We start from the raw sequence: 25,926 nt of genomic DNA, 5'->3' as shown, positions 1-25,926 counted from the left end.
GAAATGGTCTGAGGACAGTGAGAAATGTGGGGCCGGGGGATGGGGTGGGCAGTGAAGATGGGGGAAACAATCAGATGGAAGACACAGACTGGGGAGTTGAAATTTGGGAGGAGAGAAGCTATGAGAAGAGACTGAATAACAATAGTAAATCTTTCTATACCAGGCAGGGTGGTGAGCAGTTTACCTAAGTTGATTTGATTAATCCTTGTGACAACCCCTGCGAAGCGAGTGCTGTCTTTGTCATCATTTCATAAATGGAAAACTGAAATATTTTTATGGATGGGGAAACTGCCCCCCCCAGGCCACACAGCTAGAAGGTATCAGTATGGATACCAACCCAAGCAGAGTCCAGAGTCTGTGCCGCTGAGCATTGTGTCACGCTGCCCCTCAGGAGTGGAGAGTGGGAAGTGAGTTAGAGGAATGTCCACAAGGCAGCAGGGCAGGGGATGAGCAGAGAAAAGATCTGGCACCAACGGAGTACCCGCCTCATATCAAGCATGATGCCCGCACCTGATGATAATAATAAGCAGCAGCAGCATTAAAACCAGTAAGAGCTTTCAACGTGCAAGGCACTGTGCCAAGCACTTTATGGGGCAAAGTGAATATATGTCATTTCTAAATCACTCAGCACCCAAATTCATTTTCCAGTTGGAAAGAACCTTTCATTGTAGGAGTCTGGGTTGTGGGCTGGGGCCCTGCCTCTCACTGCTGCAAGACAAAGGAGGCCAGATATTTTCGTTACCTGCTCCTGGATGGCTAGGGTGGAGGCATAGGACCTATGCTGAACCAGTAGGACACTTCTCCAGGAACTTGCAATCTGCACCAACTGAAGGCTAAAATGCTGAGACCAAATTCAAGCATGGTGGTAGTCAATGGCTGTGGCCATGGCTTCCTGACCACATTGCTCCTGCTTACATACACTCCAAAGTCTCCTCTCCCCACCCCTTCCGTCTATTCTGGAACTATGTCACAGCTGGGACAAATACAAATGAAGCAAAATAGGGGTTTTCTGGAAGGAGAGCAAGCAGGAGTGGGCAGTTTTTGTAAAGGGCCAGGTAGTAAATATTTTAGGCTTTGTGGGCAGCCAGAGACAACCTAAAATATGCTTTAATATATGCAGGGTTGATTTTTGTCATTTGCGGCCAAGTTTAACCATTTTTACTGATACAAATGAGTTATCTCACCTAATCCTCACCACAACCCAGATGAGTCAGGGATATTGCTAACCTTACATGGAAGCGAGGAAAACGGAGACCCAGAGAAGTTAAGTCGTTAGCCTGGGATCACACAGATAGTAAGTGCTGGTGAATGACACAGCTAAAATGCCACCCCAGAGCTCTCTGACTCTCACACATGAAAGAGACAAAGTAAACAGAGATGAAGCACTTAGTGGTCTCTGAACCTCTTGTGAGATAACAAAAGAAAGAAAATTATTGCTCCCAGTTGTTCAGAGGCACCAAAGTGATCAGTGCCATGGAAACAGGAAAAAAGGAATAGAGATGTGCAGCAGCTTGAGTTTGATGTGTTTATCTCCCTCTTGGCTGCTTCTATGTAGTCGATTAGAATACTGGTTGGAGTCTCTGTCGGAAGGTTACCCTGACCTCTCAATTCTTGGAGCCTCTGTGGGCCTTGTGCTTGCTGAGAAATCTAGAATGTATTTGAGTTGCAGCCCCAAACTATACTAGGCTGTGGGGTTTGAATTCCCTCTTCAGGTCACTGGGACCTACACAGGACCGGTAACAGTAGCCAAAGTACCGCATTGTTTCTTCTGCTAAGATTTATACCTTTTGAGGACAGGGTGTAAAGCTTATTCACTAATTTCACATATTGAAATATGTGGTCCATGCACCCTTTTTTTATTTTCAATTTAGAGAGAGAGGCAGAGACCCAGGCAGACGGAGAAGCAGCCTCCCAGGGGGACTCAATTCTAGGACCCCAGGATCACCCTGAACCGAAGGCAGGTGCTCAACCACTGAGCTGCCCAGGTGCCCCAGGCCACACCCCTTTTTGCGGTGGCTCATGTGCAGATGACCACAAAGCCTGGTTCCAATGGCAACCCCTGTCCTCTCAGTGTGGTGAGGGCAGATGATTGCTCTCACATTGAGCTCAGCCGTCTGGAGTTCTTGCTTTGCTATATGCAAAGACTATGGCCAAAATGCTGCAGGTTTTCAGGGGTTGGTGGAAGCAGTTTCGGGCATATACAACTTTTCAGACTTACCCACTGGGCCTGGAATGCCTTCCTTGGGGCTGCTGCGAATGCTTACAATAACACGGTGCTCTCTCTGCTCAGTGCACCATTTAATTGAACTAATTAATAACAAGTAAACATCTCACAACAGTAGGCCTTCTGTTGGAAGAGTCAGAGGTAGGATCAAAATACAGACTGGTGAAAGAGGCTTCTTGGACCGGGCCATTTGGAGTGTTATTGGCCTGACCTGTTCCTGTGGGTGCATGCACGTGTGCACCCTTCTGCTAAAATAGTCTTTTTAAAAGAGCTAGTTGGGAAAGTTTTCAAGAGCGTTGCTTTGTCTTGTCACATGTACTGATGGCGTATTTTCCCTCTGTGATTTTATCCCCAAACTTCTGTGACAATTAAAGAAGAAAACCTTATTTCTGCCAAGCTGTGGGCTGAGAATTTGTGAGGGCCCTGAGTTTTGTAGCACATGACTGATTCCCCCCCGCATCTTCTTTTTACTCTCAGCTCATGTGGCCAGGGAACACCTAAATGGTGTCAGAAAACAGGTATCTCTGCTGTGAATCAAACCAAGCTCTGTGGCTGTCCAAGATGTCTCCTTTTCTTTTCTTTCTTTTTTTTTATGAGTGCCTGGAGCTAACTAGCAAGAGCGAACTCAGAGAAGCTATTAGGATTTCCATTATTTCTTGATTATCTGCATGTGGGAAAGGAGTGGTGGTTACAATACTTGAACCAGCCTGCTTACAGTTTGCTCATCCCAACTATTTCAGCACGATCAAACATTCTAATGACCTAATCACCATGCTGTGATCATATTCACTTAGTATTGAATCCTTTTCCAAAGCACTTTCCTGGGACGCCTGAGTGGCTCAGCAGTTGGGCGCCTGCTTTCAGCCTAGGTCATGATCCCAGGATCTGGAATCGAGTCCCACATCAGGCTCCCTGCGAGGAGTCTGCTTCTCCCCCTGCCTAAGTCTCTGCCTCTCTCTCTAATAAATAAATTTTAAAAAACAACAACAACAACAAAGAACTTTACCATTGAAGATTTGTGTTTGACCCTCACAACAATCCAGATGAAGTTCCAGGATTAGGAGCTGCCCCATAGATCAGTTGGTCAACAGCCATGCCATTTGGCAGGTCAAGGGCTTAGGTATGTATTCCCAGGTGCTCTGGGCCTGGCACTTGGGAAACTGTGGTATCCCTGGTCAGCCAAAATAGAAGCAGAGCCTAAGCAAACCGAGCTCACAGTTGCATGGTTTTTTGATTGGTGACCCCCTTTGCCCAGTAGATGACCGATAAAAGACTTTCATTCATCTCCCTCGGTCCTTTGATTTTGCCAAAAGGTCTTTCAAATTAAATCTATTATTTTATGGCCAAACTTGATGTTGATTCTGAGCATTCTAACTCAGAATATGTTGCTTAAAGTGAGCACTAAATAACACATCACAGCAGTGCAGCCTTGATTGGTGTAATCAGAAAAGAGTGATAGCTCTCCTTTTATTCTCCTGTGAAGGAATCAATGTTGATGAACATATCTGAGAGTTCATTCTTCACAGGACTTTCCAGATGCCCACTCAGGTTAGAAGAGCATATGTCTTGGTTAAGGCCACGAACAGAAAATACAAATCATAACATTGTCTACAGCTTTTCTCCTGAACAGAACTAAGAACATGCGACAGTTATCATTTTTTTAAATGTCACGTAAGCTGTCCCAACTGTTAAGCAGAACTCTCATGTCTTTGATGGATATTACTAAGCTGTTTGAGCAGGACAAGGACTTGTGTCTGTCCTCTAATGAATCAGTGACATGGGCTGACAGTTCTCCAAGTATATGCAGGAGAACTTGTGTTCACACAGGTGCTAGGATGATGCAACTCTGATATGCATTCACTTCAACTACGATTTAGAGCAGAGGTTTTCAGCCTCAGCTGCACATTAGTATCACCTGGGGAGCTTCTTAAAATCCTGATGCCCAGCCCATGCCCTGTCTCAGGATGGGCTGTCATAACAAAATATCATCGACTCAGTGGCTTGAACAACAGACATTTATTTTCTTATAGTTCTGGAGGCTGGAAGTCCCAGATCAGGGTGCCAGCATGGTTGGGTTCTGGTGAGAGCTCTCTTCCTGGCTTGCAGATGGCCACTTTTTTGCTGTGTACCCACATGGTGAAGAGAACTCTGATGGCTAGTGCTCTTGTTATAAGGGCACCAATTCTTTCCATTCAGAACTCCACCCTTCTGATGACCTCCTTTAACCTTTATGACCTCCTTAAAGACCCTTTCTCCAATACAATTGCATGGTAGAGGGGTGAGGACTTCAACATATGGACTTTAGGGAAACATAATCCAGTCCAGTGGATACCCTAACCTAATTAATTAAATCAGACTCCCTGGGAATGGGACCTAGACATCAGAGGTTTTTGGAGCTCCTCAAGTGATTCCAATATTCGGCCAACTTGAGAACTACTAATTCAGAGCCTTGCTATTTGAACTGCAACCCACAGATTAACAGCATCAACATCACCTGGAAGCTCGCGAGAACTGCAGAATCTTGGGCCTCACTTCTGACCTAAATCAGAGCCTGTATTCTGATAAGATCCCCAGGTGATTGAGAGCATCTAACATGTGTCTACCCAGAGAATCTTTATCCTGTAGTCAAACACTTGAAACAGTAACGATGTGAGCTCTTTAAACTATTTTCTCCAATTCCAGGTGCTTGACTATGCAGCCTTCTGGCAATTACTTGATGATACAGAGTCCATGAGGTGGTGCGCTGGGGTTCGATCACTTACGTGCCACGCACATTGTTGGGTAACTTCCAGGCAATGAATAAAGTGACTGGTTTTAGTTTCTCTATAGGGAACAGGGCTACAGTCCCCTTTTTCTTCCTGGTAATTGATTTGCTTAGGGATTGGTTGCACAGTTACTTTCTCTCAAAACCATTTGTAGCTGCTTGTTCAGGCTATGAGTTTCACTCAGAGGGGTTGCTTAGCTTTTTATTGTTAAAGTTTTGTGTATTAAGAGGGTTTACCACCAACCCCATCTAGTTGTTTCCTATATGTACTGCTTATACTTAGCTATTTCCATGGTTTCCTTCTAAATCAACCTCTTTGTCCGATCTTGTTACAATGTAGTTGCTAATTGCATGGTTGCATGTGTCTCTCTCTGACTCCTGCTACCCTGAACTATAGGTTTTCTTGGCGGTAAAAATGCATTTTACAAGTTTCAGTTGAGGAAGATGACAAAGTTCTAGGGATGGATGGTCATGATAGTTGCAAGATAATGTAAATGTACTTAATGCCACAGAAATATATACTTGAAATCAGGTAAAATGGTAAATTTAAGGTGTGCATTTTTACTGCAATTTAAAAAATGTAATGCATTTTAGTAAATGTGTTGATATATCCCCTTTGGGCTCTTGGAACAGAAAAGAGGGATTGGTATAAAAACTGATGAACTCTGAATAAAGTATGGAATTTTGCTGATACTATCATACCTATGTTAATGTTTTAGTTTTGATACATGTACAGTAGTTATGTTAGATGTTAACATCAGGGGAAACTAGGTGATGGGGGTGTGGAGTATATGGGAACTCTGTTAATTTTTGCAAGTTTTCTGTAAATCTAAGATTGTTCCAAAGTAAAAAGCTTATTAAAAAAGAAAAATTGGGGAAAAAAAAGAAAAAAATTTGGGACACCAGAGTGGCTCAGCAGTTGAGTGTCTGCCTTTGGCCCAGGGCGTGATCCTGGGGTCCCTGGATCGAGTCACACATCGGGCTCCCTACATGGATCCTGCTTCTCCCTCTGCCTGTGTCTCTGCCTCTCTCTCTCTCTCTCTCTCTGTGTCTCTCATGAATAAATAAATAATCTTTAAAAAAAAGAAAAATTGATTCTATTAGGACTCATCATTTTGAAAAGGAGGTAGGAATGAACAGTAGAAACAGTCTGATGGAAAGCAGTAAGAGTGAGAACCCTTTTCTTCTCCAGCAGGTGCTTTTCTTTCAGGGTTCTAAGCTGTAATATATATATAAGCTGTAATATATATACACACACATGCATATATATACACACAGACTTGCATATATTTATATATAATATATATTATATGTTTATTATATATATTTTATAAGTTTATTATAATTATAAAATGTAAGTATATACAATTCTGTTTATTATATATAATATATTTTGATATATTTATTTTATATATATTATATTATATTTTTTTATTGACGTTCGATTTGCCAACATATAGTATAACACCCAGTGCTCATCCCATCAAGTGCCCTCCTCAGTGGCCATCACCCAGTTACCCCATCCCCCCACCTGCCTCCCCTTCCACTACCCTTTGTTCGTTTCCTAGAGTTTGGAGACTCTCATGTTTTGTCACTCTCTCTGATTTTTCCCACTCATTTTCCCTCCTTTCCCTTACAATCCCTTTTACTATTTCTTATATCCCCCATATGAGTGAAACCATATATTTGTCCTTCAACTGACTTACTAGTCAGCATAATACCCTCCAGTTCCATCCACATCAAAGCAAATGGTGGATATTCATCCTTTCTAATGGCTGAGTAATATTCCATTGTATATATATATTTGGTTGAATTTTATTTGGTTTATATTTTTTAAATATATAAAATATACTAGCACTATTTACTTACTGTCACTTCAGCATAGGGATTAAGAGTGCAGAAACCTGGCTTTGCATAGGGCTTCTCTCACTTTCCAACTGTATGACTGTAAGTAGTAGTTTAACCTCTCTTTGCCTCATTTTCCTTATATATAAAGTGTGAATGATAATGATATGTCCTTCATAAGACTTTTCCTGACATTAAATGAGACCATCCTTATAAGGTGCTTAGCACAAACATGACATAGGGTAAATACTAGATGTTATTATTCTGTGCAAGCACTATATTAAGTGTTTTGTATACATTTATATTACTCATAGCCTCCCTAGAAGTCTCATTTTTTAACCTTTTTACTTTTAAATTATATATTATATATACAATGTGCCCAAATCGTAAGTGTACAGCACGAGGAATTTTTACAAAGTCAACACACCCATGTAAGCAACAACCAGATCAAAATATAGAACATTATCATCAACCCAAAAGCCTCCCACACATCCCCTCTTGGTTACTGCCTACCACAATTAACTTCCATTTGTTTTGGTTTCTTTTTTATTTTATTTTTTTTGTATATTTTTTTTATTGGAGTTCGATTTGCCAACATATAGTACAACACCCAGTGCTCATCCCATCAAGTGCCCCTCTCAGTGCCCGTCACTTGGTTTCTTTTTAAAAAAAAAAAGATTTTATTTATTTATTCATGAGAGACACAGAGAAAGAGGCAGAGACATAGGCAGAGGGAAAAGCAGGCTCCCTCTGGTGAGCCCGATGCAAGACTTGATCCCCGAACCCTGGGATCATGACCTGAGCCAAAGCCAGATGCTCAACCACTGAGCCACCCAGGTGCCCCTGTTTTGGTTTCTATTCAGTTTCAAAGATCCTTCCCCCTCCATCTTTCATAGTTTAATTTCATTTGGAGGGAGGGATATATAAAACATTAACATGGTTCAAGTCAAAACTATATATTAGTAATAATCTGTTTTTCCTCCTTCCCTCTGCTTCCTCCAACATCTAATTTGAAGTAACATGGCATTTAGTTTTAAATGAGAATCGTGGAATTTTTGTCAGAAAAATTACATGGATGGGAATGTCCAGAGCATCCTGAAGTACTTTGCAGTCCCCTCTATTCAGTTTAACTAGTAATGTTAAGTGATTACCTACTATGGCAAAGCATAGTATTGGAAAGAAAGGTGAACCAAAGGCCTGTCTTTAGATGCTCCATGCCCAATTAGGGAAACAAGACTTTGGACAAAGACTTCTAGTTCACTGCATACTCTGAATACTATGACAGACAAACAAAATTCTACATGTAAAACCACCATTCACAGTATCAACAAAGGAGATCCCTGGGTGGCTCAGTGGTTTAGCGCCTGCCTTTGGCCCAGGGCGCGATCCTGGAGTCCTGGGATCAAGTCCCCACATCGGGCTCCTGGCATGGAGCCTGCTTCTCCCTCTGCCTGTGTCTCTGCCTCTCCCTCTCTCTGTCTATCATAAATAAAATCTTAAAAAAAAGACCACAATATCAACAAAAAAGAAAACCTGCAGGACGAGTACTGGGTGTTGTACTATATGTTGGCAAATTGAATTTAAATTTATTTTTTTTAATTTTTTTAATAAATTTTTAATTATTTATGATAGTCACACACACACACACAGAGAGAGAGAGAGAGAGAGAGAGAGAGGCAGAGACACAGGCAGAGGGAGAAGCAGGCTCCATGCACCGGGAGCCCGACGTGGGATTCGATCCTCGGTCTTCAGGATCGCGCCCTGGGCCAAAGGCAGGCACCAAACCGCTGCGCCACCCAGGGATCCCTGAATTTAAATTTAAAAAAAGAAAACCTGTAACATATCTTTTTTGTTAGTAATTCATCTAACAAAAAGGATATTAGACATTTTATAGATAAAATTTTTAAATTCTAAGAGGTATAAAATATCTGAATAAATGGTGATAGACACCATGCCGATGAATGGGATGACTTAGCATAGTCCAGATGTCAGTTTTTCCCCCAAATCTACCACTTCAGTAACATTCCAACAAAAATTCCAAAGGGATATTTTAAGGAACTTGAAAAAACTTATTCTAGAATGCATACAGAAGAATAAATGTCTATAAATTTCTAAATCTGCTTTGAAAAAGAAGACTTGCCCTTCTATAGCTTTAGACATGCTGCAAAGATATAATAATAATAATTAATAATAATAACTATAGAATTGGCGCAGTAAAAGTCAAATAAAACAAAAGAAGAGAATATAGAGCTGAGAAACATGATAATATCAATGCAATTTCACAGCAAGGTAAGGATGGATTGTTTGATATTGGAAAGGGTAGATCATCACGTGTCAGAGCTTCTCAGCCAGTGTGTCACATGGAAAGCCACACATGGATTACAAGTGTGTAAAGCTATTGTTGATCTCCTTGACCCTTTGGATAGCCAGGCGGACCTAAAGTGGCCAGAGCTCCCAAGCTGATAGCCTCAACCCCTGGCCATGAGCAGCCCCATTAGTTTCCCACATTATGCCAAGAATATACCATCATATTCTCTCTGTGCCATGACATGAATAGGATTGGGAATCACTGCTATAATGGAGAAAAATAAAGTGAGATTTCTACCCCCATATAACATACAAAGGTGATTTTCAGGTAGATTAAAAGCCTAAGTGTGAAAAGTAGAACTATAAATGAAGGAGAATTTCTCTATAATTTGAAATAGTATAGGACTTCAGAAATAAGACCCTGAAGTTCAGAACGCAAGGTAAAGAAGTCATGAATTTTCCTACATCAAACATGAGACTTTTTGATTCAATCACAGACATCATAGACAAAGTTAACAGACTGATACTAGGCTAGAAAAGGTACTTGTAATGTCTAAACCGCAAGACATTGATATCCAGAATGACCAAGGAACTCTGGTAATTAAAAAGAAAAAAAGTTCTGGTAAGAAAAAGGCAGAACACACAACAGGAGAAAAGGGAGGGGGGGCAAAGCATATTCACAGAATGGACAACTCCCCGTACAGGGGAAACTGGATTGGCTAATAAGCATAAGAAGAGCTAATAGGTCTAGCTGGTATTCAGAGAAATACAATTTTTTTTAGGAATACAAATTTTTAAAAAAGATTTTATTTATTCATTCATGAGACACACACACACACACAGAGAGGCAAAGAGGCAAAGACACAGGCAGAGAGAGAAGCAGGTTCCATTCAGGGAGCTCGATGTGGGACTGGATCCAGGATCCCAGGATCATGCCGAAGACAGAGGCTCAACCCCTGAGCCACCCAGGCATCCCAAGAAATACAAATTAAAATAGCAGCAAGGAGCACCTGGGTGGCTCAGTGGTTTAGTGTCTGCCTTTGGCTCAGGTCGTGATCTCAGGGCCTTGGGATTGAGTCCTGCATCAGGCTCCCAATGGGGAGCCTGCTTCTCCTTCTGTCTATGTCTCTGTGTATCTCATGAATAAATAAATAAAATGTTTTTTAAAATAGCAGCAAGATACCAAGTTATATTCATCCAACTGACAAAAATTAAAAAGATAACACCAAGTGTTTATGAGCACATGGGGGAAAAGGAATCCTCAGCATGGCTCATGGGAGTGTGAGCTGGTATAAATTTTGAAGAGCAATGGGATGGTGCTTATTGCTAGTAACAGTGTATACGTTCCTAGAACCCAGCAGCCTCACCCCTGAGTATGTATCCTGGGGAATCTCTCCGTGGTTCTAAAATGGGATGCTTACAAGGATATTTATCACATAATCCTTTGTTTATCACAGAATCATTTGTGTAAGAGATTGGAGACACAATAGGTGTCCATCAATAGGGAAATACACATGTAAAGTGTGCTGAATGCATACTAACAAGGATTAAAAGCCATAAAGTAGTTGTGCAAATACCAAAGAGATCTTGAAAGTACTCTTGTGAAAAAAATAAGAAATAGAAGATCTATGGTCCAGTGATATTTTTTTTTATATTTTTTTAATTTTTATTTATTTATGATAGTCACAGAGAGAAAGAGAGAGAGGCAGAGACACAGGCAGAGGGAGAAGCAGGCTCCATGCACCGGGAGCCCGACGTGGGATTCGATCCCGGGTCTCCAGGATTGCGCCCTGGGCCAAAGGCAGGCGCCAAACCGCTGCGCCACCCAGGGATCCCCTCCAGTGATATTTATATCAACTTAAACACACATACACACACCACTACCACCACCAACTATCATCTATCTATCTATCTATCTATCTATCTATCTATCTATCTCCTGGATTTACATCAGATACATTATAGGAGGTCCCTGTGAGGGGACAAGAATGAGAATGGAGATTTGGGTGAAGGAAAGTAATAAAATCAAAGGAGGGACCTTATATGGACTAATGATAATGTTTTGTCATGAACTGAGGTGTGTGATTAGCTCAACTCTCCAGCTGAGTCCCAAAAAGCACACACAAAAAATTTAAGGGCTATGAGAAAGGAGACAATAACCCCACCCAGGGAAATCCGAGATGTCTTTCTAAAAGAGATCCGATTTGAGCTGATCTTTGAACGATAGAGCCTTGGTAGAAAGTTGTGGAAAAGAGGGGCATGCTTGGCAAGGGAACCACTTGGTTGAAGCCAAATGGTGAGTGAGTACAGGATGGATTTCAGTAGCAGCAAGGAGACTTATGCCTGGAGTCTGGGGCAGACAGGGGTGTTTAGTGGAAAATAAGCCTGCAAAGACAGGTGGGAACTGAATGGTAAAAGGCTTTCAGTGCCTGGCTAAGGAGTATGGATTTTATTTGGAAAGTAACAGGGAGTGATTTACAGGTTTTAAGCAGAAGAGCAATAGGATCAGATCTAGGAAGATTAGAGTCCTGCATGTTAGATTGGCAACAATGTTTGGATGGAGACATAACTCTAGAGGCTGTAATCATCCAGGTGAGATCTAATGAGGGACTGAGCTAGGTTTTTGTTATTGGTCCCTAAGGGGATCAGTAAGAGGACTATAGACATGGACTTGAGAAATTGACAGGACCTGAGAAATAAACTAGAGTGGTGTCTCATCTTTATAGAGGAGATAGTAGACGCTTTAGGATGTGGATAGAGTCACTGAGAGAGGAGCAAGAGCCTTGAAGCAGAAGGGAAGGGGCCAGTGGAGAGGACTGAGATGATAAAAGACCGGAGGACCCATAGTACTGTGTAGTGAAAGCCAAGGAGATGGTTGCAGAAGAGAAAAGAGTGTTCAGCAATGACAAGAACTGCAAAGAAGTTCTACAGGATTAGAATTTACTTTCCAGTTTTCCCGTGACTTTCCCAAGAATGCTTTCAAGAGGGAAGAGCTGCTAGGCCCAAATTGCCAGGAGTCAGGAAGAGTGGTAAGAGAGGAAATGGAGGCAGTGAGTGTTGTCTGGTCTTTTTTTTTTTAATTTATTTTTATTGGTGTTCAATTTACTAACATACAGAATAACCCCCAGTGCTCATCCCATCAAGTGCCCCCCTCAGTGCCCGTCACCCATTCACTCCCACCCCGCGCCCTCCTCCCCTTCTACCACCCCTAGTTCGTTTCCCAGAGTTAGGAGTCTTTACGTTCTGTCTCCCTTTCTGATATTTCCCACACATTTCTTCTCCCTTCCCTTATATTCCCTTTCACTATTATTTATATTCCCCAAATGAATGAGAACATATAATGTTTGTCCTTCTCCGACTGACTTACTTCACTCAGCATAATGTCTGGTCTTTTGAGAAGTTTGTTTTGGAAAGACAGTGGTGGAGAGATGGTGTGGTCAAGCGGTGGGAGGAAAGATTTTTGTTTTACTTTTGAGCATCAGGCAGACCAGAGTATGTTTTGAAGACAGAAGGAAAGCAACTAGTCTAGCAGATAGAAGGGGGAGTAAGGATAGTTACTGGAATAGGGTCATGAGGGATAGGAGGGCTCCCCTGAACCTTGGTGCAGTCTATGGCGATGCTCATCAAAAGCAAGCCTTGCTCTACACCTTGATTTACATCTCTCCCCTAACCATGCCTCTTTGCTTTGCCTTTAGGAAATCTTCCCTCTCTCCTGTGGCCTTACTAGAGCTCCCCCGCATTTTGCCCCCTCACTTTCTTTTCTTCCCCTGGGTTCCAGGAAATGGTTGAAAACTGGTCTAAACAAACCTCTCTTTGTCAGTCAGCAAGTCAAGAGAAGCAATTAGCTACTGGGTTCTCAGGCCAAAGGACCTGAAGCACTCAAAGCCTTGAAGGGGAAATAAAGCACTTGAAGGTTTGTTTACCACTCAGCTTCATGGGACAATAGTTGCTACTCTTGGCTATGACAGGCTTCACTGGGGACCTTATCTCTACTGAATTCTCTATTAGATTTTTCTGAAATGTTGCCAGCATCAGACCTAGAAGCTTTTTAAAACCCACACAAAACCAGAGAATGAAAAAGAAGTCGTGATGGATGGACAGGTAAGGGGCGGGGGGTCTGGAGCCTCTTGCCCAGTTAACCTCCCCAGGCCAGGCCCCTGGACTGGCTGGCAGCTTTTTTATCTCTTTTTCTACCCCAGGTCCTAAGGTTTAGCTAGTTCTTCTTCCTCTTCCAGCTGCTGCTTCCTACTTCCCCAATTTCTCACCTGGATTCCTCTCAGAATAGTTTCCTGATTTATCCCTAGCTCTGCTTTCTCTGGGAAGCAGACCATTGCTTTAAGTCATTTAAAGTGCTTTCATTGCTACTAACACTAAGGGAATCGTTGGCCAGAGCATGATGTAACAAAAACGTAAATGACACTATTGGAAGTGGGGAAGGTACAGTGAGCTGGGAACGTGAGCTATCTGCTTGCCTCCTCACATGTGGCGTTGACTCTGCATCAGTGAAAGCTATCTCGCTTCGAGGTGGTTACTAGACCAGACTACAAGGTCTTCAGTCTGTGGTATGTGTGCCATTGGCATTGCTAACAGTGGGTTTTCCCCATGTGTGAATCTGCAGGTTGTGCTCTCTAGCTCCAGATTTATCCTGACAGCACTGCCTCCAGTACTAAATGCTATACATGATTCCCAACTATAGCTAGTTGAGACTTCTCACTTGGAGCAAAGCCAACTTTTCTAGTAAATCATTTGTTTATCAGGAATTACTAGCTCCCTTCTGGATCACTCTCTAGCCTGGACCTCAAGATCAGCTATGTCAACAAGGCTCTCGTGTCCTCCTCTTGTATTTATCCTCTCCATCACCTCCATCTTCACCCCCAATACTACTAATGTATGTTCCAGAGTCCAACCCTGGAAAACCCCACCACCCACTTTGCCTGCTCCTGCTCCTGGGCTGCCAAATATTGTTTGAGGAAAGCATCCTCCACAAAAACATGTTCTCTAGTGTCAGCAGAGCTCCTAGGGCTGCTTGGCAGCCCTTCACACTTTTCTAACAATTGACTTCCTGCCATGTCCCCCATAGCATCTCCTCCCAGCTCTTTCCAGCCATCCCAAACCTCAACTACCCTCACTCTTATGTAACCTTGCCTCCTACATTTATTGAGAAAATTGAGGTCAATTTGAAACGGACTTCCTCCACTTCCCTCTTACTTACCAAAACTTGTCCCGGGCTTTTTTTTAATGCATCCTCCTCCACTCTCTACTTGGGAGGAATGAAAGGCCCTCCTCTATTTCTAAGACCAACTTATCAACGTTCGTTGGTTGGGTTCAGAATCCCATCCCTCCTGCTTTCCTCTGCCTTATGATATACTCGTGTGTACATAAGTCATCTTTCTGACTCAGACTGACATCTCCCAGGCAAGGTCAATATTACATTTCTTTCTATGTTCCCAACGTGTAGTACCATGGCTGACACACAGTAAGCACTCAACAAATTATTATTAAATTGGTGAGCTACGAGGGGACCAAGGAGATTGACTCGAGTTCTTTATCCTTGGTATATCTACTTCATGGGGTTACCAAGGGTGCCAACTGGGCAGCAAGAAAGATGAAGGGAAGAATCCAGAAGACTCAATAGGGATCCCTGGGTGGCGCAGCGGTTTGGCGCCTGCCTTTGGCCCAGGGCGCGATCCTGGAGACCAGGGATCGAATCCCACGTCAGGCTCCCGGTGCATGGAGCCTGCTTCTCCCTCTGCCTGTGTCTCTGCCTCTCTCTCTCTCTCTCTCTGTGACTATCATAAATAAATAAATAAAAGAAAAAAATTTAAAAAAAAATAAATAAATTCTGTTCCTCATTTCATTCAATTTTGTTCCTACTGAAACTTCCTCCTCATAAGCCCTTTATTCATCTCAGGGCTTCCTGCCTAATAAAGCTAGCAAATGGGGATTTCTGAAAATTGGGAGTTTGGTTATTAGAGTTTTTCCCCAAAAAAGCAAAGCTTTGTTGCTAGAATGAGCCCTCAGCCCCTCTCACATACATTGTCTCAACTGATGGTCAAGGCAGCCCAGGAAATTAGGTGGGGTGTATAAGGTCCTCATTTTGCTGCTGAGAAAAGTAAGACCTAGAGGTGAATTGGCTTTCTCAGGACCATAGAACTAGAAGTGAGAACAAGGAATAGAACCTAAGTCTTAAGATTCTCCTTTAAACAAGAGGCTTTGACAGGCAATGACAACATCAATCGAAGTATGCTGGAAGGCTTTCTTAAGAAAGCCATCAATCATACACAAGATGCCTTCAAAATTTGAAAAAGGGAAACAAAATTATGGCAAAGTAAGTATTGCAAGTGTGTCCAACTCGTCTATCGGTTTTAGGTGAAATTCATCCCAAGAAGAGCCATATTTATTTTCTCATGAAGTACAGAAACTCAGTACATGCTTTATAGCACACTGGGGCTCTTTGTGTAGTCTCCATGACCATCCAAAGGGGTGCAGAGGCTCATTCAACTGTCGGTAATGGCTACAGAAGTGGTGGTCCTGTTTTTATTTTTATGGCCTATTATTGGTCATATTTATAGGTTTGTTTTATTTTTGGTTCTTGTACTTCCCAATTACAATATTGGCACAAAAGGAAAGTCTGGTCTGGTTTCTGATGTGGTTTTATGAGACCTGAAAATTCTTCATCAACTTACTTGCTTCTATCTAGCAGACATCTCTGCCTCATCCTATTTTAACAATTATTGGCATTCCCCAGGGGCAAGGGAAATTATAACACATTTAAAGACAAAATTCTCCAATTTCTGCTCAGCACAATGATCATCAAATTAGTATCCTATGCCTATATTCCCTTTTCTGCTCCTAATTTAATATGCTGGCATTAGGGACTCATAGCACATCAGAATTCATCTGCAAGAGCCTAGTATATTTTAACTGTGGAACAATTAAAGGAGGAGGAGGAAGTAGAGGAGGGGGAGAGGAAGGAGGAGAGGATAGGAGAGGAGGAGGGGGAAGGGAGGAGGGGAGGGAGAGGAGGAGAGCAGAAGGGAAGAGGGGAGGAAGGGGAGGAGGGGGGAAGAGGAGAGAAGAAATTAAACAAAAAGAAATCTTCCTTTTTCTTTAAGTTCTGGGAGTGCCATTCCTTTAAGTGCCTTCTATGACTTTATTAATTCCATTAAGTGAATTTCTATTAAATATTACCTATTCCCATGAAAAGATTGGGCAAATTGAGATCAGTTGTTTTGCTATCAATGAAAATTCCTGTATCTGCCACCCAGAGTAGCTTTCACTGCCCCTTTTCAAGTGGGTTTGGGATTCTACATTCAGAGCATTGTCCAAGACAGAGAAACAATGCAGCTTGGTAGAAGAAGCAGAGACTTTTGTATCACCAAGATGAGCTTCACCAGTTGCTGGATGTGTGACCTCAAGCAGGTTTTTTATCCTCTCTGTATTTGGATTTCAATTTCCTCACCTATAAAATGAGTCCAAAACCTACCTGTTAGGGATGTTAGAGGATTTAAAGAGATGGATTAGAGGAGATGGGATTTTGTAAGTGCTTGGTAGAAAGAAGGCCATTATTATGTTAGAAGGGACATATTAGGGGTGTCTGGCTTGCTCAGTTGGTAGAACTTGTGACTCTTGATAGCAGAGTCATGAGTTCAAGGCCCACATTGGGTATGGAGTCTACTTAAAATTTTTTAATTAAAAAAAATAGAAGAGAAACGTGAATGAACAAGTGGAAGGGAAGGATGCAGAGTGTTGCCTAGCAAGAGTTAACTTTATCACTCTGGGAGGTGTCTTTCCAAAAATTTCAACATGCTCACAATAGCCACTGGAATGGATGTGTGTGTCTTTGCAAACAAAACGTGTAGATGCATGTCTTCATGCCTGGGCTGGCTGCTTCAAACACTGTTTATAGCTTAAGAACTGGAAAATAAATGTGTTTTCATTTGGCTGTTGAGGGCAAGCCTCGGATGCTGCTTCTTAGCTGTGGCAGACGTTAACAATTTGGGGAGGTTTCATACTTTGCTAGACACTGATCACCATTTATGTATGTATGTATGTATGTATGTATGTATTTAGATGGGGAGGGTCACTGCCCATACTGGCAAACTGTAGATGATGCTCTCATTATCAAGCTGAATCAGGGCTTCCTTGGCCACAAAATTGGTCTATCTGTATGATATGAGTCTTTGACATACCCTAGACCTATTTTTCCCCTACTGGTGTTCTTTCTCTTTTAATTTACTTATACAGCCAATGCTAGCCCATTAGTGCTATTACTAGCAGAGTGGAATGTAGGGCTCTATAGATGGATGTCTTCATATGTTCCAACAGAAGGAGCACAGAGTTGATTTGGAGGCCCTGATACCAGCTCTACGACTGACCAACTGTATGACATTAGCAAGCCCAGTTAGCTAACTGCTTTGCAGCATGATGCCCTTAGCCTACTACCCAGATGTATTGTGATCTTCCAAAGGAAGGGCGAGAGGAAAAGTATCCTGATGTGTCTTAAGTATTTTGCCCTTCTGGGTGTTATCATTAGTGTCTCTCTTACCACACATTTCATGGCTAGGAGACAGACTCCAGCTACTTAGGCCAGAGTCTCAAAAGTTCTTGCATTTCCTCTGCCCCTGCACTATGGGTAAGATGGGAATTCGAGTTGGAATAAGGACAAAGTGTAGAATTCAAGCCACCTAGTTCCTAGGCTGGAGGTCAGGGAACTCTGCTTCATTTTCCCCAAAGGCCACACAGGGCTTTTTCAGGATAGCAAATAAGTCTTTTAGTATAATTGTTCTCCTAGCTAATGAGACTTGGAGGTGGCCTTCTCAAAGATTCCCAAGTGCACATTTAATTCTGTGTTTTCATTCATTCCACGGTTACTCCTTTTCCCCACAATTCTATTTTGAGTGTCTACTGCATACCAGACATGCCATATCTAGAGATATCATGGTAAAAGTGTCAACTGAACTCCCTGCCCTCTCAGACCTTGGTCTGGTGTGAGTAACAGGTATAGAATATCTCTCTAAATGGTCCCTAGGTATCTTAATCCCCACTTCTGCAAAGGTGGACTCCTCCTCTTCCACCCTAGACTCTTCTTCCCCCAGGCTTCCTTATGTCAGTGATGAGATCCATTCAGTTGCCCAATCAAGAAACCTAGGGGTCATCCTTCACACCTCCCTCTGTCAAACCCACCAATTCCAACCTAGTATTATGTTTCATTGTTCTTACCCTCTGAAATCTCTCTGAAATCTCTCTTCTCCCTGTCTTCACTACCATGAACCTAGTCCAAGTCACTGTTATTTCTCTCCAGGAGGTCACAGATTCCTCACTGGTTTCTGTGTCTCTGGTCTTCCTGCCCCATCCACTCCCTTCATGTGTAGAGTTGATACTGTATGGACTTTGGTTAAATTCCGTTCCCTTTCTGGGCATCAGCTTCTCCATTCTGAACTGGATGAGTTCCTAAGTCTTGTGCAGCTCTCTTTTCTGTGGTTTTGTGATGAGATGGTTCTTAATTGCACTCTGGTGCGGCTATCTGGACTTCCGACAAAGCTATTGCTGGCTTCTCAGGGTGCATATTCATTCATTCACTTACTCATTCATTCATCTCTCCATTCATTCAGCATTTACTGAGCTCCCACTGTGTACTAGGCACTGTACTTAGCACAGGTGATTCAGTGGGGAATAAGACACAGGACTCGTCCTTAAGGAACTAATCTGCTGTGGGGTATAGACACAAATAAGCAATCTAGCCCATTCTGTGGGGGTTGGAGCAATTATGGAGGGCTCCCTAGAGGATCTGTTATCTTTTACATTTTTTATTTTTTATTTTTTATTTTTTTAGACAGAGAGAGCATGTGCAAGTGGTGAGCAAGAGGAGGTGAGGGGTAGAGGGAGAGAGAGAATCTTAAGCAGGCTCCATAACCAGCATGAGACCTGATGCAGGGCTCAATGAAGGGATCAATCTCATGACCCTTAGATCATAACCTGAGCTGACATCAAGAGTCAGACACTTAACCAAATAAGCCACTCAGGTGCCCCTGGACGAGCTAGTATCTTTATTAGAGCCTGAATGATAAATAGGAGCTAACCAGGAGAGCAGAAACATATACAAAGGCCCTGTGGCAGGATGCTAAGAGAAAGTAAAGAAAGATTGGAGGATGGAAGACCAGTTGGGAGACCAGATAACAGATCCTCTAGGGAGCCCTCCATAATTGCTCCAACCCCCACAGAATGGGCTAGATTGCTTATTTGTGACAATACTATAGGGGAGACATGAGGAAGACCTGGATGAAAACCATGGGAATAGAGAGAAATGGACAAGTTTAAGTTGTATTTTTGGAGGTGGAATTGACAGTCCTTGCTGGCGGATTGGATGTGAAAGATGATGAAAGAGAAGTCATGGAGAACTCTTCGGTTTCTGCTTTGGTCAACTTTGTGGATTGACTGTCATTTGTGGAGTTAGTTCCATTGACTCCAGAGGAAGGAGCTGGTTTAGGGAATGGGGTTGAGAAGAAGATGATGAGTTCAGCTTTGGTCATGCTGAGTTTGGGATGGAATATCCAGGTGGAGAGTCCCAGTAAGCCATTAGTTATAAGGATCTGGCACACTGAGAAGAGAAAGCAGGGCTGGAGTTTCAGATTGGGGAGTCATTAGCGTGTAGAGAAAATTCCTTTAGGACGATGAGCAGACACTAAAGAGCTGAGTGCCCAGAAGAGCCAGGACACAAACTCTAAATAAGGGGGGGGAGAATGCTCTCACAGATGTGGGGTGCTAGCATATATGCTCATTCATTCCTGGGCACACACCACTGCCCCAAAGAGAGTTTCTCAATGCTATGTGTGCATCTCCCACTCTAACTTAAGAGAAGGAACATTAAAAGCACTCAATCATAACTTCTCCATTTTACCGTAAATGATACCTAATGAGGAAAGGGAACTGCTGCTTTCAAGCTACCTGCCAGGGTGTTTACATTCATTAACCCACTTAAATGCTTACAATAACTCTACACAGGAGCGACTATCTCTCAGAGCTCTGGAAACTTAGTGGTGAAGTCACTTGTCCAAGATCACCTAGTTCTTAAATGGCAGTAAGGAGATTTGACTCCAGATCTGATTCCAGACCCAGCACCATGATACCAGGTAACAGCACCACATCACCTCCTGCTCTATGGTTGGATCCTTAGGGAAGCCTGTACACACTCCCTTTTTCCCTTCTGCTTCATAGACATCATTTGCATCCCCTAGCTTAATGCTTTGCTCTCCATTAAAATACAAATTCCCTTGGGGAGAAGTAAACCTCTGAGTTGTTGTCAGTCATTTATGCCTCAGTGAGAATGAGTTTCAGATTCTTCCATACCCATAAATTTTAATTTTATGGGAGAAGGACATTGGAAATTTCAAGGAGGGCTATGAAGATGGAAAGGGACCTAATATGGAAAAGCTAGTCCCCTCTCCATCTCACAATTGTACCTAGTCTGAGGTGGGTGCTTTTAAGAGTCTTAGATGCTATTTCTGTGCAGGTGTACTACACGAGTTTCCCCATCCATGGTTTTGCTTTCCATGGTTTCAGTTACCTGTGGTCAACCATGGCCCTGAAGCATACAGTCCTCCTTCTGACCTGTGGTCATAAGGTCACTAGTAGCCCTAATGCCACATCACAGAGCCTACATTGATCCCCTCACTTCATCTCAACATATAGGCATTTTACCATCTTATATCATCACAAGAAGGGTGAGTATAGGACAGTAAGGTATTTTGAGAGAGAGAGAGAAAGAGAGACCACCTTCACAGAACTTCTATGACAATAAATTGCTACTGATTATTCTATTTTATTATTGTAAATCTTGTTTGTGCCTAGTTTACAAACTAAATTTGATCCTGGGTATGTATGTATATATGTACAGGGAAAAAGAAAAAAAAGATATGTACACACACACACACACACACACATAGGGGTTTGGTGTATCTGCAGTTTCAGGAAACCACCGGAGGTCACGGTGAAACATATAGCCATGAATAAGGAAGGACTGCTGTCTTTTATACTGGACCCATTTCTGGGCCTGATACCCCAGTTATGTGGCTGGAGCTGTGGGTGTGATCTGATTTGAGGTGACCTGAAACTGCATACTAAACCTCCATGCACTGTGGTCAGCGGGAGGCAGCCAGCCCAGGCTTCAGGCAGGCACTGCAGTTCCAGGCCTCAGACACAAGTCCCAGATCAGTCTCTTGACGATTAGACCCTGCTGTGCGTATTTAAAATCTCTAGCAGATGGAGGCAGGAGAGCTTGTTGGAAAGACTTGGAGGAGTCCCTTCTGCCCTGTCTGGGTCTATTTGCCAAAATAAATGACATGTATCAGGGCAGGGCATTGGTCCAAGCCCATTGAAATTCTGCAAGCAGTCCAAACAGTGATGGTGTCTCAGATTGGTTCTATGAAATTATCAGAGTTAGGAAGAGCGAAATGATGTGTGAGCATCTGGCCGCCATAGCCTACTGATGCGGACAGTCCCAGGGGCGGGTCCGGGGTAAGGGGGGCAGCCTCAAGGACCCCCTAGGACATCTGCTGCTGGCAAACAGGGAAAGAGCCACATGCTGGCAGCAGGCAGTCTGGTTTGAGTCCCATGCTGTTTTCCTCACTAGCTATGTGACCCGAACAAGTCCTACCCCTTCTCTCGGCCTCTTTTCTCCCCCATGTATAAAACAGAACCTAGATGAAATGGTCTCCAAGGGCCTTTTCTGCTCGAACATTCTGTGACTTCTCTGACACCGGTTTGATTTCTTTTTATTTGGAGTGAGCGAGGCCCACCCACCCACAGGCTTATCTGCAGCCACTGTGTTCTCACACTGACCTCTGCTGGCCAGTATGAAAAGTGCCACCTATAGCTTCTTTGGAGGACAAAAAAAAAGGGGGGCAGCTCATCATTGATTTATTTTTATTTTTTTAAAGATTTTATTTATTTATTCATGAGAGACATAGAGAGAGATGTATAGACATAGGCAGAGGGAGAAGCAGACTCCCCACGGGGAGCAGATGTGAGACTCGATCCCAGTACCCCAGGATCATGACCTGAGCCAAAGGCAGATGCTCAACCACTGAGCCACTCAGGAGTCCCTTATCATTGATTTAGTCTTAAGCTTCAGTAGTAGAGTGGACATAGCGAAAGAAACCCTGTGCTCCGAAGATGAGCCAAAAAAGGACATACAGCTGGAAGCACAGAGTAAGCATATTGAGAGATGGCTGACAAAGCAACCCACAGAAAAATGCATCTCTTGTTTCTTTTCTTTGCCATCCTCATCCGTTTCTTGTGCTCTGCGCCACCGTTCGGCAGGACCAGGGTGGGTAGGAAGATTCCTTGTCTCGTATCCCATGGCTGCTGGCCCCAGAAGGGCCTGGCACCACAGTGAGGAGGTGATTCTAGGCCAGTAGTACCTCAGAGGCCTCGAGACATCCTCCAGGACTCCCCTTCTGGCCCTTGGGTGGGGTCTGAGAGGTTTCTAGCTGGGGCCAGCCCAGAGGCTGTACCTCAGAGGTATGGATTCCCCCAAGGGCTGCTATTTCAGAAGCCCCTTTGGAAAAAAATTTGAATCCAAAGAATCCATGTGTTCTTGACAAGACTCACTTTAAGCTCCTCATGGCAAATTCAGCATGGCTAGCCAGCCAAGAGGAAGGGAGTGGGCCAGGGAATCCTGCCTTTTCTGGATGTAATCAGATTTCCTGTTAAATCCAGCCCTAGAATCACTGCACTCCTACCTCTCCTGGGTTACTCTGGCTGAGCATGTGCTCACAGAGGCAAGAGACCAGTGTTAGAGTGTGCCAGCCCATGTGCCCATGCCAGGCACTGCTCCGGCTCTAGTGATGTGAGCAAGATGGGAATTGGGCCATACCAAAATCTCTCTCAGTTCAGTGCTTTATCATGCTCCCTACCTCCCATCCCTTGATGTGGGAAAGCTTTGGGTAGGGCTCAGATTTGGGTCAAGCATTCAGTGCCCTGCCTGCATCCTCTCTGCTAGTAATAACATGGCCTTAGTAAGCCCAGCTTGCCCCCTTATCCTCCCACTAACCAGTCTCCTCCTCCCGCAACAGCCGGTTCTTATCTATCTCCCTTGTTTCAGCCTCAGGCAGGCTGCCCTGGCCTCATGCTGACACACACATGTTCTCCTGAATGCTCATTGATGAGTTTCAGCCCTGCAAGGCTGCTTTCCTCCCATCAGTCCCCTGTCCCCAAACCTCTGAGGGTTTGCTATGTGCTACTCTACCAAGTCTTCGAATTTCCTTCCTTGCTTTCCAGGCCTGCCTCAGTTGGAGCCCACTCAGCCTTTCCAGTGGGGGGCCATGACCCTCCCCACCCCAGCCGTGGGCAGAATGTAAGCATTTCCCAATGCTCCATGGCCAACCCTTTCTTTGTGTTCTTGCATCACTTAGGCTCTATTCTGGACTTATGCTGTTTGCTCTAGTTTTGTGTACATTAGTCTTGAAAGCTAGGCCCATTGGAGACTGCTTCATTAATCCTCAACACCCTGGCATTTTTAAAAAATCTTTTTCATTTTCATTTTCATTTTATTTTGTTTCGTTTTGTACAGTAAAAACCTACAAGAGTAATAAATAACAGAATCATTATAAACAAAATTCCAATGGGAGCTAAGAGCATAAAAAGTAAAAGTTCATGGTCTCACCCTGTCATGCCAGAAATAAGCCCATTAAGTAGCCTGCAGCCCAGCACCCTTTATAGGCCATATGCTGGGTGATGGAGAAGGTTGAGTGGTAGATGGTGCCCCCAAAAAATTGCATCTCCTTGGGAAGAGCATCTCTGTACTTCTTTGCATAATGAGTCCTTGTCTTCGTGGGCCTAATTGACGCTGGAACTTTTACTCCCGCCCCCCCGCACAGCAGGTGACCATTTACATCTCCCCTACTTGACTCTACCCACTATGTAAAGCATCTGTCCTGTTTGCAGCTTTTAAAAAGTAACCCTTGAAGGTGAATATTAAAGGGCATATCTAATGGGCTTTTCAGAGTTTTTCCCAGATCTGTAGGAAATTGCAGACAGTTAGTAAAAGGGCCGTGAGGTGGAAACAGAAAGTGTTTATGAAAACAGGCTTTCTACCTGGTATTGACGTTGTGTTCTCTGAGAGGTAATGCACATTAAAAATGCTTTTCATTTTTCTGCCAAGAATATTCAGTACCTACTGGGATTTGTTCTAAATGATAGACTAGCCCGCCTGTGTTGCACCCACTGGGGTTAATTCTCTGTCTCGGTCAGCTTTGAAATGTCAGCCTGAACTCTCAGACTTAATTGTTACAGACACTTTATAACTAGCACATTCAAAATCCCCAAGCTGCTCCCTCTTGCTATCATAATTGATACTTAATGGATATTCTCAGGCTTCTTGAATTTTACACATTCAACACTCTACAGATGGTGGGTTGAAGGGAGAGGGAGAGAAATAGAGAAGGAACAAATAAACCATGTGTGTGTGTATGTGTGCCCACATGTCTTGTCCCTGTAAGCATCTGTTTCCAGTTATAGCGATGGGGCCCTGGTATCTGCCAGCAAAGATGAGCTTTCACAGGTTGGTCAGCCCATGGGTTTCTGGGTTCTCCCCTCTTTGGACCCCTGAGGTAGTGTTCTTTAGGCATAGCCATTTCTGGACTTCACTGCAAGTATGGGGTTGGCCATTTGAATGTGAATTATAAAATGTCACGATGCTCTCCAGCATCGTGTTCTGTTCTGTTCCTACACTATTTTGACAATCTGATGGATGGCCTGGCATTAACTAGGAAGAGGACAATATTATCCTGCCTGAATAACTAATCTCCTAAGAAGTACAAAGTTGAAGGATCTTGGTGCACGTGAATCTTATTAAATGTGCTTATAAAATATGTTCTATCCAAATAAGCTTAGCAGCCCCGAAAATAGCCTTTTCTGATCTGTGCCTGGAACTTTGGCATGCTTTACAAGTCTCTAAGCTAAAATTATTTAGTGACGTGATGACAGTGTTCTCTGTGCATGGGAAAATAGGAAGTGTTGACTGTTAATCCCCCTTTTGGCTAATTGCACTCCTTCTCTCCATCTTAGGGGCAACCAGGGCCAATCGGAATTCAAGGTCCAACGGGTCCTCAAGGATTTGCCGGCCCTAGTGGTTTAGCAGGGTTGAAAGGAGAAAGGGGCTCCCCAGGCCCCCTGGGACCATATGGACCAAAAGGAGATAAGGTAAACAAAACAAAACAAAAACAAAAACAAAAACACCAGAGCTTGATTTTTCTTTGGGTAATGGACCACAGGTATGAAGGTGAAAGGTTCTAAATCCCAGTTCTATTATGGAACTAATGGAAATAATACTAATCCTGAGTACCTTGGTACCAGCCTACAAACCTTAATATGAGACAGGCTTGGTGATATGGGGCTAATGGATTGACTCATTTCTAGAGAGACTCCATGGCCAGCCAGCCATCAAGTGCAGGCGTTGGCTATTTGCTAGATAAGTGGGCTTGCTGGGGTGGGATTTCAGGTGGGTTTGAGGTGGACATGGGTCAGAAGTTCAATCAGATGGGCAAGTGAAATCAGGAATCCAAGGAAGGAGACTGGGAAGCAAGGTTTCAGAATGCTTGGGAGCAATCTGGGCCACAAAGATAGGGAAAGAGATGCAAAAAAGGAGATTGATCATGTCATGGTAGCTGGCTGGGTTTAGCAGCTTAGTTTAGGTTCCCTGCAGATTTTAATCACCTCCTATTCACCTATTGTTAAGGGAGGGATTCCCACCCTAAGGTTCTGGGGATGGCAGAAGACATGACAC

General features: G+C 43.3%; 1 protein-coding gene across 6 annotated transcripts in view; it reads left to right on the top strand.

Annotated features, from left to right (window-relative positions):
- COL4A6 (collagen type IV alpha 6 chain) overlaps window positions 1-25,926 on the top strand; it is a 291,168-nt gene that overhangs the window by 197,934 nt on the left and 67,308 nt on the right. For all 6 annotated transcript variants that reach the window (XM_025431469.3, XM_049107520.1, XM_049107519.1 and 3 more), the window contains one exon: window positions 25,209-25,343. In XM_025431469.3, the coding sequence (XP_025287254.1) occupies window positions 25,209-25,343 (135 nt within the window). The remainder of the gene's footprint in view (window positions 1-25,208; window positions 25,344-25,926) is intronic.

The sequence above is a fragment of the Canis lupus genome, chromosome X, assembly GCF_003254725.2.
Source record: "Canis lupus dingo isolate Sandy chromosome X, ASM325472v2, whole genome shotgun sequence".
Lineage (NCBI taxonomy): Eukaryota > Metazoa > Chordata > Mammalia > Carnivora > Canidae > Canis > Canis lupus.
The sequence above is the reverse complement of the archived record's forward strand: the minus strand, read 5'-3'. Positions and strand labels throughout refer to the sequence as shown.